We start from the raw sequence: 18,459 nt of genomic DNA on the forward strand, positions 1-18,459 counted from the left end.
TCTTATTTGCTTATCAGTTCTAAGTTCTGATTTATTTTTGTTTTTGTATTTGCTTCTGTACTGATTGATATTTAATCAGCAGTACTGTAGGCATTTTTTTTTTTTTTGTCATTAGCCTCCCCTATTTAATGATTTATAGACAAACATCTGAGAAGACCCTGTGATTCTTTTGTAATGCGAGGATTCTGGTGAAGCGTGGCCGGCTTCACCTTCTCATTCACCTGTAGGTAGGTAAGATAGTCCATACTAATGGCAGGTATTCTGTTTAACACAGCAAAAGGCATCCCCAGGAACAAGGATGTAGAGTCCCTTGGGTAGAGCCTCTGTAGGAAGATTACTTTTTTCTCCTTTCCCCTATGGTAATGAGTATTTTGGTAGAGACTCTGCAACCGCGCCCAGCTGCATAAATCAGGCTTATGCTGAGTTTAAATAATTGGAGGGCAAATCTAGTACACCATTTGTTCCATTATGCTTTTTCTACAAAAGTAAAAAATCTTTTTTTTTTTTTTCTGCCCGCAAGACAGAGTCTCGCTCTGTCGCCCAGGCTGGAGTGCAGTGGGTGCGATTTCCCCTCACTGCAACTTCTGCCTCCCAGGGTCAAGTGATTGTCGTGCCTCTGCCTCCTGAGTATCTGGGATTACAGGCGCGTGCCACCACGCCCGGCTAATTTTTTTTTTTTTTTTTTTTTTTTTTGGTATTTTTAGTAGAGACAGGGTTTCACCATGTTGTCCAGGCTGGTCTCCAACTGCTGACCTCAAGTGATCTGCCGACCTTGGCTTCCCAAAGTGCTGGACTACAGGTGTGAGCCACTGGGCCCGGCCAGTAAAAAAGTCTTTATTAAATGCAACTAGCTGTAAACAAAGCAGTACACATGAAAAGAGGACACAAGGAGCTGGAGCCACTGAAGTACAAGTGGTACCTCTCTACTGTGTTTTGGGTGCTGATAATCACCACCAAACCCAACTTGATTGGCTTACTTTGAGCGAGACCTTTATGTCGTTTTCAGGCTGTCTCAGGCAGAAAAACCACACTCCTTGGAGACTCAGATATGCAGGTTTTCTTCTGATGCCAGCTCTAAACAGTCATATTTGCCCACTGTTAGAGCAAGCTTCCTTTCTGTTCATCCTAGGAAAAGCCTTACAGTCTTGTATATTTGCATTTTTACTAGCCAGTGTTGCAGAATTTCCATTTTCCTAAAGCAGCCGGATTCCAGCCCTTCCTAACTCATTGCAGCCCCTCCAGTTATGGAGCCTCTTCTCTGGAGGAGTCCTTTTCCTCAACTGCTCCCAGGGATTTTATACCCCTGCCTAGGCCACTCTTCACTGTTTTGCATATTTAAATCCATTTGACAAATCAGAACCGTTCTAAAATAGACAGGAAACTTCCCATAGAGGAAGTGCTAAATTGTTTGTAGTTTCTTCAAGCTCTTTTGTTTTGTTTTGTTTCCTAGGATGTATTTAGTAATTTCATTATATCGTATTTTATGCTGTCCAAGATTCCAAGTACCCTCCACATATTTAGAGGAGCCACGGATAAGTGCATGTTAAATGACTCGTTTCTCCATCTTTCTGAGTTGAGATCCACATTGATGTGCAATTTGTTGTTCCTAAGTGGCTTAGATAATGGCTAAAAATATGTTTTCTTTTTCTATAGAAATCAAAGTAACTTTTTAAAAGCTTGCAATCACCTGCTGTGTTTCTATGTTGGTGTTAAGGCAATCAGCTTTGGGCATACTAAAAAATCGTTTTCTGTTACCACCATCCATTGAAATGCCAATTGGCGTCCAAAGAATTTACCTGAACAAACCAACTTTTATGCATGTTTCATTTGTGTTTATTTTTATTATAAAAATTTATCATTTGTATTTGCTTCACTTCAGAATCCTATGATGGAATGTCTCAACTTTTAAATACTTGCTTTTTAAGTGTTCTCCAATTTGAACATCTGATATTTTTATATGTACTCCAAAAGGCATTTCTGAATGAGACTGCCTAAAGTTTACTTTTGAAACTGGCATTTATTGAACTTTCCTAGTGCTTTTGCTTTCCTTCACTCTGACCCCACTCCAATACAATTTGCAAAAAAAAATTTTTTTAGATCTTGCATAGAGAGCAAAAACAATTTGCAATCTTAATGATGATAATGTATACATGAACACAAGGAAAAAATAAACCCACAGCATCTTTCTTTCTTTCTTTCTTTCTTTCTTTCTTTCTTTCTTTCTTTCTTTCTTTCTTTCTTTCTTTCTTTCTTTCTTTCTTTCTTTCTTTTCTTTCTCTTTCTTTCTTTCTTTCTTTTTCTTCTTTCTTCCTTTCTTCCTTCCCTCCCTTCCTTCCTTCCTTCCTTCCTTGTGTCTCTCTCTCCTTCCTTCCTTCCTTCCTTCCTTCCTTCCTTCCTTCCTTCCTTCCTTCCTTCCTTCCTTCCTTCCTTCCTTTCTTTCTTTCTTTCTTTCTTTCTTTCTTTCTTTCTTTCTTTCTTTCTTTCTTTCTTTCTTTCTTTCTTTCTCTTTCTCTCTTTCCTTCTTTCCTTCTTTCTTTCTTTCTTTTTTAAGACAAAGTCTTGCTCTGTCCCCAGGCTGGAGTGCAGTGTCGTGATCTCAGCTCACCGAAACCTCCGCCTCCCGGGTTCAAGCAATTCTCCTGCCTCAGTCTCCCGAGCTGGGACTACAGGTGCCTGCCACCATGCCCAACTACTTTTTTTTTTTTTTTTTTTTGTATTTTTAGTAGAGACTGGGTTTCACTATGTTGGCCAGGCTGGTCTCGAACTCCTGACCTCAAGTGATCCACCTGCCTTAGCCTCCCAAAGTGCTGGGATTACAGGCATGAGCCACTGTGCCCGACCACAACATTTTCATTGTTTAAAATTTTAATCTGTTTTCAAGTAGATTGCCTAAGAGCCAACTGGTAAGAAAAAACCAGTTAACATTTCCTACAATTAATTCACATATTGATAACATCTGTTCACTTTTACAGATTTCCTTTTTTTTTTTTTCTTGCTCTGCCACCCAGGCTGGAGTGCAGTGGCACAATCACAGCTCACTTCAGCCTCAGCCTCCTGTGCTCAAGATCTTCCCACCTCAGCATCCTGATAGCTGGGACTACAGGTGTGTGCCACCATGTCTGGCTAATTTTTTTTAATTTTTTTTGTAGATAGGGGATCTCACTATGTTGCCCAGGCTGGTCTTGAACTCCGGCGCTCAAGTGATTCTCTGCCTCGGCCTCCCAAAGCTCTGGGATTACAGGCATGAGCCAACGCACCCAACATATGAGTCAAAACAAAAAAATTTTTTTTAAAGCAGCCACTTTCTTCTCTAAGTTACTTAATATTCTTTTCAGTCAGAGATGCTACTTTGTCTATCAATACTTCCATTCTCTTTCTCTCTCTCTTTCTTCGTTCGTTTTTCCCTTCCTTTTTTTTTTCTTTTTCTTTTCTTGAGACGGGAGTCTCACTCTGTCACCCAGGCTGGAGTGCAATGGTGCCATCTCAGCTCACTGCAACCCCTGCCATCAGGGTTCAAATGATTTTCCTGCCTCAGCCTCCTGAGTAGCTGGGATTATGGGCATGTGCCACCATGCCTGGCTAATTATTGTATTTTTAGTAGAGATGGGGTTTCACCATGTTGGCCAGGCTGGTCTTGAATTCCTGGCCTCAAGTAATCTGCCGGCCTCAGCCTCACAAAGTGCTGGGATTACAGGTGTGAGTCACTGTGCCCTGCCACTTCCGTTTTCTATTGAGCATTTTTCTCATGTTTAGACAGCTTTAATAGATTTCCTTCAAAAAGAAAAACCCAAAACCTTCAGTTGAATGATCAATTTTTATGGCTTATTCCTGACAAGACCAAAAGCTTATTGTTGTCGTGCTTTTGTTTTTTTGTTTTTGGAGATGGAATGTTGCTCTGTCGCCCAAGTTGGAGTGCAGTGGCGTGATCTCAACTCGCTGAAACCCCTGTCTCCCGGGTTCAAGGGATCCTCCTGCCTCAGCCTTCAAGTAGCTGAGATTACAGGCGCCTGCCACTACACCTGGCTAATTTTTGTATTTTTAGTAGAGATGGGGTTTTGTCATGTGGAGCAGGCTGGTCTCAAATTCTTGACCTCAAGTGATCCACCCACCTCGGCCTCCCAAAGTGGTGGGATTACAGGCGTGAGCCACTGCAGATGGCCTGAGACGAGGTTTTGCTATGTTGCTCAGGTTGATCTTGAACTCCTGTGCTCAAGTGATTCTACCATCTCTGCCTCCAAAATTGCTGGGATTATAGGTGTGAGCCACCATGTCTGGCAGGGCCATAATCTTTCAACCTTTCTCTTTTTTTAATCTTTTTTTAAAGGGAGAGAGAGAAGTACAATAAATGGAAAACAACAACAACAACACATATCCAAATAGCTCCAGTTAACAGTGTCATTTTATTGTCACTTTTTTGTTGCTTTTATGACTATTTATTTATGTGTTTTTTGCTTGTTTGTTTGTTTGAGATGGAGTCTTGCTCTGTCGCCCAGGCTGGAGTGCAGTGGCGTGATCTCGGCTCACTGCAACCTCTGCCTCTGGGTTCAAGAGATTCTCCCACCTCAACCCCCCGAGTAGCTGGGCTTGTAGGCACCCACCACTGCGCCTGGCCAATTCTTGTATTTTTAGTAGAGACGGGTTTCACTGTGTTGGCCAGGCTGGTCAACACTTATGTATTCATTGTCTCTTAATGTCAAATGACTATATATATATTTTCTACTCAATATAATTCATAAATTCACACAACATGACTATATTCTAAGTCTCAGAGCATGGCATTATTTTTTGGATGTACACACAAAATTTATGCCTCCAGCAATCAATCCCAATCCCAGTTTTTCTACAGTTTATGATTTTCTGCACATCTCACAGGTTGCTACAGTATTCTCACTTTAAATTCCTAATATTTTGTTTCTGAAAAGTCACACATTTGGCATTGAGGAGCAAGGAAGAGAATGTGAAGAGAATATCACAACATGAAAAGAGGAATGGTGCACCATGATTCCAGATTAATGCAAAGAGCAGTCAACCAGCAAAGTCCGCGGGAACGAGCCTTTGGGGTCCACTTCTGCCCTCGGACGAGTTCATCTGACTTTTGTTGTGCTCACTGAGACAGAACTCAGCTCTCTCTTTATTCTCCTCCACTGTGTTCACTTCTACCCGAATCTGACATATATTGTACTCCGTGGTAATACAACCTCTCTATACAGAGCTTTTATCCATTTGGAGTCTATGGCACAGGCTGGAGGCAGGAGGACAGATAACGAACAGAAAGAATCTCTCCACCTGGGCCCCCTGAGTTCAAAGATTTCAGGCTTATTTTTGTAAACTGAATCCAGTCTTATACAGAGCAGATTTATATTTCCACATTCTGATAAGAAAGACAAAAAGAAACAGAATTAACTTTCTGATCTCCATCAGCAGACACATGGTAATTAATTCATTAATCTCAGCATTCTCCTTCCCTGGTTTATATAGTCAGAGAGGAATGATTTGTAAGACTAGATTTTGGCTCTAAACTCACAACAAGTACGGGTTATGATCAGCTGAGAAATTGTTCTTCTCCCTCTACAATGATGACAAATGAGTCATTTAGAATTTTAAAGGCAAGGACATTTTCTAGAGGATTTTTGGGTCTGGGTTTCTGCTTGCTCTATATTAAAAGAGCCTTATGGTGACTCCCAGGAAGTAGTATCAACAAGAGATACTCTGTATGGTATGTTACCCCAAACTTTCCTCTTTAGTTCCAAGAACCATAATGAAGATTTATCATTGTCATCATGGGTATGCAACCATGCAGTCACACAGGGCCCAGCGCAGGCTTTTCTGAACATGAAACCCTGTCTCTACTAAAACTACACAATTAGCTGGGGGTGGTGGCAGGTGCCTTACTCGGGAGGCTGAGGCAGGAGAATTGCTTGAGCCCGGGAGACAGAGGTTGCAGTGAGCCGAGATGGTGCCACTGCACTCCAGCCTGCGCGACAGAGCAAGACTCCGTCTCAAAAATAAATAAATAATATAAATAAATACATAAAATAAAATAAAATAGCTCCGCTCCCCCCACATTTTTTCTCATTCCATCTGCCACAAACCAAAGTGATCACTGATCTAGTTTTTGTTACTCTAAATTAGTACGCATTTCCTAGAATTGTAGATATATGAAATGAAACAGCATATTCTGTTTTGGGGGGTGGAAGGGTCTGACTTCTGTTACTGAGCATAATTATTTGAGATTATCCATGCAATATTCCATTGCATGAATTTACAATAGCTTGCTTATCTCTTCATCTATTAACAGATATTTGGGTTGTTTTCATTTAGGGGTTAACAAATAAACATCCATGTAAAATATATGAACATCCATGTAAAAATCTTTGCACAGAATTATGCATTCAATTCTCTTGAGTAAATACCTAGGAATAGAATAGCTGTATCCTATGATGGGTGTATATTTAACTTTTTAAGGAACTGGTAAATTGTTTTCCAAAATGATTGTATGTACCATTTTACATTCCCACCAACCTTGTATGAGAGTTTCAGTTCCTTTACATCCTTGTCAACACTTGGTTTATCTTTTACATTTTAGACATTTTAGGGAGTGTGTAGTAATATTGCATTATGGTTTAAATTTGCATTTTTCTAATGACTAATGATGTTGAGAACTTCTTATTGTGCTTATTTGTCATCTATGTATCTTCTTTGGTGAATTTTTTGTTGAAAATTTTGCTCATTTAAAAATTGTGTTATTTTCTAAATTATTGAGTTTTGAGAGTACATTATATATTCTGGATACAGACATATGTTCTGAAACTATTTTCTACCAGTCTGTAGCTTTTTTTAAAAAAATTATTATTCTTAATAGTGTCTTTCAATGAGCAGAAGTTTATTTAATTTTGATGAAATATAATTGAACAATCTATTTTATGAATTGTGCTTTTGACATCACATCTAAGAAATCTTGCAAAGCCAAGGTCACAAAAACTCCCCCCTGTTTCCTTCTAAGAATTTTATAGTTTGGTTTCTACATTTAGGTCTATGATCTGAATTATTATTATTGCTTAGAGATGGGATCTTACTATGTTGCCCAGGCTGGAGTGCAGTGGCTATTCACAGGCATGATCATAATGCAAGATAGCTTCAAACTCCTGAACTCAAGCCATCCTCCTGCCTCAGACTCCCAAGTAGCTGGGAATATAGGCACCTGTCACCATGCCTGGCCTTGAGTTAGTTTACATATGTTGCAAAATTTGGATTGAAGCTCATTTTTTTTTACATATGGATATCCAGTTGTTCCAGATGAAAAGACTGTCATTTCTCCACTAAATTGTTTTGGCAGTTTATTTGAAAATTAGTTGCTCATAGGAATGTGTATCTGTTACTGGACTCTTTTTTTTTTTAGACAATGTCTTGATCAGTTGTCCAGGCTGGAGTGCAGTGGCATGATTTAAGCTCACTGCAACCTCCACTCACTGCCTTCTCCTCCCAGGCTCAAACAATCCTACTTCCTCAGTTTCACGAGTAGCTGGGACCACAGGCATGTGCCACCATGTCTGGCTAGTTCTTGTAGCTTTTGGTAGAGACAGGGTTTTGCCATATTGCCCAGGCTGATCTCGAACTTCTGGGCTCAAGTGATTCACCTGCCTTGGCCTCCCATAGTGCTGGTATTACAGGCATGAGCCACTGCGCCTGGCCTGGACTGTTGGTTCTGTTCTATTAATTTATCTACTTTTATTCCAATACCCTCGGTATATTGATTACTTCAGTTTTTAATAATAATTCTTGAAATCTGATAGTGTTAGTCCTCCAACGTTGTTTTCTTTTTCAAAGTTGTTTTGAATACTCTAGGACTTCTGAATTTCCACATCAATTTTGGAATCAGTTTGTTGATTTCTACAACAATGCAAGCTAGGATTTTGATTGGATTGCGTTGAATCTAGAGATCATTTTGAGAGAATTGATATCTTAACAGTATTGAATTTCTGATTTATGAGCAAGGTGTCTCTCTCCATTTACTTAGGTCTTTAATTTCTCTCACTGTTTTGTAGGTTTCAGTGTATAAGGTTTTCCTATCTTTTGTTAGGTTTGCTCCTAATAATTTCATGTTTTTTAGGCTGTTGCAAATAATATTGTTTTTTATGTTCAATTTCTGATTATTTATTGCTAGTCTATAGACATACAGTTAATACTTGTATGTTGATCTTGTGTCCCACAAACTCAGTAAACTCATTGGTTCTAGTAAGGTTTTTATAGGTTTCATCAGATTTTCTACATGAGTTGTTATTAGTTTTTTACTACCTTATTTTATCGAATTGATAAGGTATACTAGAGCATACCATTAAAAAACCCTACAACTAACTCATATTTACTTAGGTCTTTTAAAATTTCTCTCATGTCATTAGAAAAAAATATAGCTTTATTCCTTCTTTTCCTGATACGAATTTTTTTTCCCCTTGCCTGACACACTGCCTTGAATCTTCATCACTGAAAGTGAACATCTTTGTCTTGTTCCTGATTTTAGGAACAAAAATTTCAAATTTCCACAATTAAGTGTGATGGTACCTGTAGGATTTCATGAATGGACTACTGGGAATGAGCTCATATGAGTTAGTTTTAGTTTTTTTATGGTATGCTCCAGTGTACACTATCAATTCAGTAAAATAAATCAGTGAACAACTAATAATCTGCAGTTGGTTTAATCTGTAGTTGGTTGAATCCCCAGTTGCAGAACTCATAGATACAGAGGACCAACTGGATCTCCATCCTCAAGGACATGGAGGGCAGAGGTGAGGTCAGCTGGACTTCCTGGGGCCAGTAGGGACTTGGGGAACTTTCCTATCTTACAAGAGGCTTGTAAAACATACCAATCAGGAACTTTCCAGTCTTACAAGAGATTTGTAAAATGCACCAATCAGCACTCTGTAAAATGCACCAATCAGCGCTCTACAAAATGTACCAGTCAGTGCTCTGTAAAACGCATCCATCAGTGCTCTGTAAAATGCACCAGTCGGCAGGATTCTAAAAGTAGCCAATCATGGGGAGGATTGAAAAAAGGGCATTCTGATAGGACAGAAACAGAACATGGGAGGGGACAAATAAGGGAATAAAAGCAGGCCACTTCAGCCAGCAGCTGCAACCTGCTCGGGCTGCTTTCCACGTTGTGGGAACTCTGTTCTTTTGCTCTTCACAATAAACCTTGCTACCGCTCACGTGTTGGGTCCGCGCCATCTTTTAAGAGCTGTAACGCTCACCTTTAAGAACTGTGACACTCATCACGAAGGTCCACAGCTTCATTCTTGAAGTCAGCGAGACCATGAACCCACCGGCAGGAACCAACTGCGGACACACAGCTACCTCCTTCATTGCGTGTCGTACAGTGTCACCTTATAGGGGATATCATATACATCTCTTAAAACTTAGCCTCAAAAAGTCCCTAGTAGAAAACAGTGGGCACAGAACATTAACAGGCACTTGAGAGAAGAAACACAATTGATCAAGAAACATAAATACAGGCTCAACCTTACTAAAAGCAAAAATAAAGTACCATTTTTTTTTTATCAGAGTATGACAATGGAAAAGGTTGGTAATATCCGACATATGGGAGCATATTAATTACAATATTTCCGCACTACTGTAACAGAGTACAAATAAGAAAGTGGCTTAAAAACAATGCTCATTTCTCTTCTTTTTAATACTGTCATTGTGACTAGTCCAGATCAATTTGGACAGTTTTGCAAGCGAGTAACTTGCCCTGGGCCCCATGACTCAGTGCCCCCTCCTTTACAGGCTTTGTGCTCTGTATCAGGCAGTCCTCCAGGGTGACCTGGCTGCCTCCTTCTAGGGCTTTGGAGACTTTTGCTACACAATGCCAACGGGCTTTATCAATTGATGGTCCTGTCTTAGCTCTGATCATGTGGCCACATCGTGTCCTCCCAGGCCGGCCTTAAGTCGTGCCAAGAAGGGACAGACATTTCTTGTGTGAATGGGGCTGCCACTCTGACTTTGCCCGTGGGCCCCTGGTTTATCCTTCTTTCTCCTGGCAGTATGTGTAAGGTAGCGGGGTGGTCAACAGTGATTATGGCTTAAAGAGCTCAAGAGAAGGCGCTGTTGGAAAATGTGTTGTTCCACCTTTATGTGATAAAATTTCAAATGGCAAATTTAACATGACTAGAAAATGAATTAGGGTTCATATCTTGTGCATACTCTGGTTAAGACTTGCATTTGTCTTCATCATCAATGAAGCATGGTAACAATCTTTGACAGTGTCATTTGAAGTCACTGTATGATGCACAGTCAGGAGTAATAAGGTAACCAGCATTAAATAATTAGCACTAGGGAACTGCATAGCCAAGATAACCTGTATTGTTTCAACACAAACAAATTTCCAAGAGCTATGGCATTTAAAGTAGTAACAGTGTTGCTTCTTTTTTCTCAGGGTGGGATATGATATTAGCCAGAAAGGATGCATTGAGAATTCATGGACCTGAGCAGGAAAATATGGTGCACTTATTGAACAACAAGCAAATATGTAAGTACTTCTCTACTTATTATTCTAAAGCTTCATCAATAAATCACTATACTTTACAGGGGCCAATGAATGCTGTACTATGTTTTAAAATTAAATTGTTTACTTTGAAATAAAAAAATGAGGATTTTTTAAAAGACCAGGAAGAATTATACCCAAGTTAAATTGTGTCTGAGTGTTGGTTTCATATGAGAGTTTGTTTCTTTTCATATGTTCTATAACGTGGTCACATTAAATTAGAAAATAACTTGGCCATGGTCAATTAGCCGGGTGTGGTGGCACATGCCTGTAATCCCAGCTACTTGGAAGGCTGAGGCAGGAGAATCCCTTGAACTTGGGAGGCAGAGGTTGCAGTGAGCTGAGATCACGCCATTGCACTCCAGCCTGGGCAAAAAGAGCAAAACACCATCTTAATAATAATAATAATAATAATAATAATAATAAATTCTCTTTGAATGCAAATCTCATGCTCTTTTATTAAAAAAGGTAATATAAGGTACATCTTTCAAAAGATACAAAAAGGCATATATGGTGAAAAATAAATCTTCCTCTTATCCTGTTCTTCAGTCACCTAGTTCCTTTTCCCAGAGGCAATCACTGTTTCTTTGAATCTTTGAAGAGATGGAAAATCTATCTCTGTGTGTGTTTGTGTAAATTTTCTTTTTAAAGGAAAATGATTTAAAAAATACATACACACACAGTTCTGTACTTTGCTAATTTGATTAATATGGTTTGGATCTGATCCTATCAGTCCATAAAGAACATACTCTTTAATAATTGTATTTTATTAAATGGGTATATGCAATATAATTTATTAACTAGCTCTCAACCTATTGTTATTTCAACAATGTTGAACTTAATATTCTCACACATAGGTCTGGAAATATCTGTGAGTTAAAATAGGTAATGTGTAAGTGGATTTGCTAGAGCAAAGGGGATAGTCACTTAAAATACATTGCAAAACTGCTCAGTAGAGACATTGTAGCAATTTTACACCAACAGTGCATGTGTATCTCTCACTACAAGTTAGTCAGCTTCTGGAATCTTGCCATTCCCTATGCTCTTTTCAGTGCAGAACACTGCCTGCCTCTGAGTCTCAGTTCCAGCATCATATGCTAGGTTTGTGACTTTGGACAAGTCAATTTAATCTCTCTGAACCATCTTCCTTAATGGAAAGGAATATCCATTTTCTTTTTTTTTCTTTTTCTTTCTTCTTTTTTTTTTTTGAGACAGAGTTTCACTCTTATTGCCCAGGCTGGAGTGCAGTGGTGTGATCTTGGCTCACCACAAACTCCACCTCCTGGGTTCAAGTGATTCTCCTGCCTCAGCCTCCCGAGTAGCTGGGATTACAGGCATGCATCACCATGCCCGGCTAATTTTATATTTTTAGTAGAGACGGGGTTTCTCCATGTTGGTCAGGCTGGTCTTGAACTCCCGACGTCAGGTGATCCACCCGCCTTGGCCTCCGAAAGTGCTGGGATTACAGGCATGAGTCACCGCGCCCAGTCAGAATAGCCATTTTCTAAAGCTCCTATAAAAATTGGAGGAGATATGCTAAAGGCCAACCATTACACAAATGAGAGGCAGAATCAATTTTTTTTTTTTTTTTTTTTGAGACGGAGTCTCGCTCGTCGCCCAGGCTGGAGTGCAGTGACACGATCTCGGTTCACTGCAAGCTCCGCCTCCCGGGTTCATGCCATTCATGCCATTCTCCTGCCTCAGCCTCCCCAGTAGCTGGAACTACAGGTGCCCGCCACCATGTCCGGCTAATTTTTTTGTATTTTTAGTAGAGACAGGGTTTCACCGTTTTAGCCAGGGTGGTTTCTATCTCCTGACCTCGTCATCTGCCCGCCTTGGCCTCCGAAAGTGCTGGGATTACAGGAGTGAGCCACAGCGCCCAGCCAAATCAATATTTTTATATATTCTACGTATAAATGTTAGGTGTGAAAGTGATCATGGTTTTTGCCATTACTAAAAACCGCAATTGCTTTTGCACCAACGTAACAGCTCTTGTACTTTTCCTCCACTTCTGTTCTTATCAGGGCAACAGTTCTGGCTTTATTATTCATCTACTTGCTTTTTGTTTCTTTCTCACACACTCCGTCCCTCCGCCCCCAAATCCGAAGATCAAATAAATGAGTCTTACTGAAATTTGATTTGTGCTATCTGCCACTTAAAAAACAAAATAAAAACAAAACTCTGCCAGGTGTGGTGGCTCACACCTGTAATCCCAGCACTTTGGGAGGGCGAGCCAGATCACTTGAAGTCAGGAGTTCAAGACCAGCCTAACCAACATGGCAAAACACTGTCTCTACTAAAAACACAGAAATTAGCCGAGTGGGCCAGGAGCAGTGGCTCACACCTGTAATACCAGCACCTTGGGAGGCCGAGGCAGGCGGATCACCTGAGGTCAGAAGTTCAAGATCAGCCTGGTCAACATGGTGAAACCCCATCTCTACCAAAAATACAAAAATTAGCCGGGCGTAGTGGCATGCGCCTGTAATCCCAGCTACTCAGGAAGCTGAGGCAGGAGAATTGCTTGAACCCAGGAGGCAGAGGTTGCAGTGAGCCGAGAATGCGCCACTGCACTCCAGCCTGGGTGACAGAAAGAGACTTAGTCTCAAAAAAAAAAAAAAAAAAGAAAGAAAGAAATTAGCCAGGCATGGTGGCAGGTGCCTGTTATCCCAGCTACTTGAGAGGCTGAGGCAGGAGAATTGCTTGAACCCGGGAGGTGGAGGTTGCTGTGAGTCAAGATTTTATCACTGCACTCCAGCCTGGGCAACAGAGCAATTCCTCTCAAAAACAAAAAACAAAACAAAACTCTAAAGCTAAGAGGAAATTCTGTACCTTGTCCTCCATTACCTACCCCACCCTAGGGGCTACTTACCTTCCTAAGTATTATTATTATTTTTTTACTACTGCCTTTAGCCATTGTTATAAAACCATTAAAATATTCCAGCATAAGGAACATGATATTACACACTAGGTTAAATTACTAGTGCAGTCAGTTGCCCTAATTAGTAGTTCACGTAAAGCCCATGCTAGAGTGGTAGCTATCATAAGTGCTGCTAATATTGATTAATAGCACACAGCAGGTTTGTTAATTAGCACCATGAATATCAGAAATTGGTTTTTATTAAATTGATAGTTGTAATAAGCATGAAGAATGTTAAAAATGGGTTCTGAGAAATTAAATGTTTTCAAGATATGTATTAATAGAGTGGTTAAAATGTTCAGACAGTCCCCATTATTTCATGATCTGGGTTTAAGAATCCAGGACGGTCAATATCCCCCACATCCTTAGGGATGATCTCCAAAGTCTAAACAACCGAGAGTCCTATGATCAGACAATAGGTCTAAGGATTTCTAGTTGTTTCAAGCTCATTTAAAGGAGGCTGAGGCGGGCGGATCACGAGGTCAGGAGAGCGAGACCATCCTGGCGAACATGGTGAAACCCCTTCTCTGTTAAAAAATTACAAAACATTAGCTGGGCATTGTGGCACGCGCCTGTAATCTCAGCAACTCAGGAGGCTGGGGCAGGAGAATCACTTGAACCTGGGAGGCAGAGGTTGCAGTGAGCCAAGATCGTGCCATTGCACTCCAGCCTGGGCAACAAGAGCGAAACTCCGTCTCAAAAAATAAAATAAAATAATCAAATCAAATCAACTCAAATCAAATCAAAAAATAATAAAATAAAATAATAGCCCCGGCCCCGGACCCTGCAGCCGCCGAGATGTTGATGCCTAAGAAGAACCGGATTGCCATTTATGAACTCCTTTTTAAGGAGGGAGTCATGGTGGCCAAGAAGGATGTCCACATGCCTAAGCACCCGGAGCTGGAAGAAAGAATGTGCCCAACCTTCATGTCATGAAGGCCATGCAGTCTCTCAAGTCCCGAGGCTATGTGAAGGAACAGTTTGCCTGGAGACATTTCTACTGGTACCTTACCAATGAGGGTATCCAGTATCTCTGTGATTACCTTCATCTGCCCCCGGAGATTGTGCGTGCCATCCTACGCCGTAGCCGTCCAGAGACTGGCAGGCCTCGGCCTAAAGGTCTGGAGGGTGAGCGACCTGCGAGACTCACAAGAGGGGAAGCTGACAGAGATACCTACAGACGGAGTGCTGTACCACCTGGTGCTGACAAGAAAGCCGAGGCTTTTAGAGGCGGATTTGGTCGTGGACGTGGTCAGCCACCTCAGTAAAATTGAAGAGGATTATTTTGCATTGAATAAACTTACAACTAAAAAACCTTAAAAAAAATAAAAAAATTAAAAAATGAAGGATAACCAGCCTCAGGAATGTCATCACATTTGGTATAAGTGAACCTTTCATGTGTGATCAAATTACCCCAAATTGATGAAGAGCTAGAACTCTACCATGCTTACAAAACAAGTTATAATGAACAGTTTTGTGCTTGCTTGTAATAGATGTTTAATAAATGTCTGTATGCGTCACAGAATTTGACCTAAGACTTACTTTTATTGTAACCTGCTAACATGGTTGTGGAGAAATAGCTAACTCTCGTCTGCATTAGACTTGGTTAGTCTTTTACCAAAAAAACCCTGAGTTGCCCATGACCAAATTGTCTGATCAGTTGACTGTTTTTTAACCTACTTCCTATAAAGCACCCTATGACAGCCTGCCTGCACGCTGTTTCCCTCTTTCACTGTGAATACCCACATTCTATAACTTCAGGAAGTCTTCCAGATGCCAGGTAGATCCCAATCCCTCTCAATTCCAGTAGTGTTCAATCTGTTACTTACAGCACTTTGAAATTTGTCTTGTATCTTTGTGATCCACTTTATAGCGCTTGCTAGATTTTCTTCAGAGTGGAATAACATGCAGACCATATTTTTCATTCCTCAAACTATGTAGTATAGTGCTTTCCTTACCGTACAGATAAATAAGGATTAAATGAATAATGGAATATGCTCAAATCATTGTCGGTGTTGGGAGAAAGAGCATTCATTCTTTCACGCTACAGTTACTGAGTCCTTACTATGTGCTCAGCATTTTTCTAGGCTCTGGGCTGGAATCAATCAACACAACCAAGTCTCTGCCTTCAGAGAACTTATATTTTAATGGAGAAGACAAAATATATCATGGTAGGTAGTGACAAAGGTTATGAAGAAAAAGAATGCATAATAAGACAGTCGAGTGGGGCAGGCGTGCTACTTCAGATGGGGCAGACAGGGTTAATAAGTAGGAACCTTAAAGGCTGTGATGACTCTGGATTTTTTGTGTGATGGAAAAGCTACCAGGTCCTTGCTTTGAATACATTCTCAGTAGGCCACAGGGTAACTACTTATTTCTTAGGTCTTGTGGCAGACTCCTGAGTGTCCTCCAATATTCACCCTCCCCGTATTAACAGGGTGACTGGACTTTATGTATACACATAGCCATACAGCTACAGGTGACATATTCAATTCTCTCTTGCAGCTAGCTCAGGCTATGTAGCTAAGTTCTGGACAAGAGCAAAAGTAATGTGTGCCTCTTGCAGATCATGCTCTTAAAAGAAGTGATCACAGTCTCCCCTCGTCTCTCTCTCTCTTTTTTTTTTTTTTAAGAGACATGGTCTTGCCATCTTGCTCAGGCTGGTCTTGAATTCCTGGCCTCGTGATCCTCCTACCTCAGCCTCCAGAATAGCTGGGATTACAGGCATGAGCTACAGTGCCAGCTCTTTATTCCTTTAGATGGTCTGGATACAGATACGCTGGCAAGAACTAAAGCAGCCGTCTTGGACTATAAGAGGGAACACACAGGTTCCTGAGGAGAGCAGGGCAACCAACAGAAGTTGAGAGAGGAGTCGGCCTATCAGCCCCAGCATGCTTATGCTCTGTTAAGAATAAACTTCTATCTTGTATACATTATATTTTGGTCTTTGTTACAGTAGAAGAAATCTATACCCTGATTTGGGGGCATATTGGAGAAGCAGTACCTTACCCACAAGGAAGTTAATTACAAAAGTAGGGACTGCTTATGTAATAATTCCAACAACTCAAAAAGCCAAGGTAGTTTGATATTTGATAGCAAGGCATGATGGCATTTTCTAAGAGAAAAAAAAATCAGTTGGACCTGGTTCTTCAGTCTCACCTCTGCCACTTACCAACAGTAAGAACTTGAGGCCGGGTGTGGTGACTCAGGCTTGTAATCTCAGTACTTTGGGAGACTGAGGCAGGAGAATAGCTTGAGGCCAGGAGTTTGAGGCTAGCCCGGGCAACCAAAGCAATAAACAGTCTTAAAGAGAAAGAATAAAAAAAGAACTTGAAAGACTCAACATTGTTAAGTCCCTTTTTCTCCATCAACAGTACAGAGTTGTTATATATGACAATGTAAATACTTATAAAGAAAAAAAAATCTCCTTTAGGGGCTGGGTGTAGTGGCTCACGCCTGTAATCCTGGCACTTTGGGAAGCCAAGGCAGGCAGATCAACTGAGGTCAGGAGTTCAAGACCAGCCTGGCAAACATAGTGAAACCCCGTCTCTACTAAAAATACAAAAATTTAGCTGGGCATGGTGGTGCGCACCTGTAATCCCAGCTACTTGGGAGGCTGAGGTAGGAGAGCTGCTTGAACCCAGGAGGAGGTTGCAGTGAACCGAGATTGCACCATTGCACTCCAGCTTGGGCAACAAGAGCAAGACTCTGTCTCAGACAAACAAAAAACTTTTCAAATAACTTCTTTCCATGATTTCTGACTGAAAAGACGAGGATGGCCTAAATCACTCAGAAGGTCCCTCCTAAATCTGACAACTAATCTCTGATGGTACAGAATTTCACAATGTCAGATATCACTGGGACTAAAATTCTAGGCTGGGTGCAGTGGCTCACACCTGTAATCCCAGCACTTTGGGAGGCTGAAAAGTTCGAGGCTGGTTTGAGACAAGCCTCGGCAATATACCAAGACCTCATCTCTTTTTTAGAAGAAATTCTAAATAATATGAAAGGAATGTAAAATTTACCATTCTATCATAACATTAATTGGGCAGCTTGTCCCAAATCTTTCCTTCACTGGAATTCTTTTAACCCACTCCTTAAATTTGGCAGAAATGGTCAAGTGACCCTCTTGACACCCTGTCACCTCAACCTTCACTCTAAATGCATGGCCCTGAATGCCAAGAGCGTGTAACATTCTCCTCAGGCAAAAGGAAATGGAAGTTTACTAACAAAAGCATGGTCAGACAGGTAAGGTACTATTTGTGGAAGGAGAACATCTTTCAGGTGTTTCTGACCTACCTAAAAATAACTAACCTATGTTGCAGCCTCTCTGATAAAGGCAGGGCCAGGGCCAGAGCTGTTTTTAGGGTGCCCTCAGCTTCACCAAGTCCTCTTAGCAGAGCTTAGAATGAAGCTAACCAGAGGAGCCCTGCTCTCTCTCTTTGGGATTATACAAAGCTGGCTTTTTTGAAAATATCTGAATCTTCCAGCCAATCACCAGTCATTTATTTTGCAGCAATAAACAGTTATAATTCAACATTAAAAAATAAATAAAATCCCCCATACCTAAGCTTTTCGGTGAAAATAAAAAGCCCAAATTGTCAACATAGTCAAATCTCCCAAATGTGCAAATTCTATTAATTATAAATTTTCCAAGGCATGTATCAATATAAAATAATGAGATGGAATGTATTTAAAGAAGCTCATTTGACTAAATTCTATTTGAATTTAACAAGGTAACAAGATCTATAAAAATACAGACTCTTTGAGCACTCTCCAGTGGTAGGAGAGCTGCTTGAACCCAGGAGGAGGTTGCAGTGAACCGAGATTGCACCATTGCACTCCAGCTTGGGCAACAAGAGCAAGACTCTGTCTCAGACAAACAAAAAACTTTTCAAATAACTTCTTTCCATGATTTCTGACTGAAAAGACGAGGATGGCCTAAATCACTCAGAAGGTCCCTCCTAAATCTGACAACTAATCTCTGATGGTACAGAATTTC

General features: G+C 40.7%; 1 protein-coding gene and 1 pseudogene across 5 annotated transcripts in view; one reads left to right on the top strand and one right to left on the bottom strand.

Annotated features, from left to right (window-relative positions):
* Positions 1-2,366: 2,366 nt before the first annotated feature.
* The window catches only part of SMC5 (structural maintenance of chromosomes 5), a 120,939-nt gene continuing 104,846 nt past the window's right edge, over positions 2,367-18,459 (bottom strand). The window contains exons 25-27 of one of the 5 annotated variants that reach the window (XR_012094762.1): positions 16,630-16,760; positions 9,249-9,380; positions 2,367-5,371 (exon numbers count right to left, since the gene is read on the bottom strand). Coding sequence is in view for 1 of the 5 variants with exons in the window: in XM_007969457.3 (XP_007967648.1) it covers positions 16,731-16,760 (30 nt within the window). In the remaining 4 variants the exon portion in view is untranslated. Of the gene's footprint in view, positions 5,372-9,248; positions 10,907-10,972; positions 16,761-18,459 lie in introns of those variants that run through there. The other 4 variants (XR_012094761.1, XR_012094760.1, XR_012094763.1 and 1 more) reach the window with 4 other exon arrangements.
* LOC103219562 (small ribosomal subunit protein eS10-like) lies at positions 14,256-14,767 on the top strand (annotated as a pseudogene).

The sequence above is a fragment of the Chlorocebus sabaeus genome, chromosome 12 (assembly GCF_047675955.1).
Source record: "Chlorocebus sabaeus isolate Y175 chromosome 12, mChlSab1.0.hap1, whole genome shotgun sequence".
In the NCBI taxonomy this organism is placed as follows: Eukaryota; Metazoa; Chordata; class Mammalia; order Primates; family Cercopithecidae; genus Chlorocebus; species Chlorocebus sabaeus.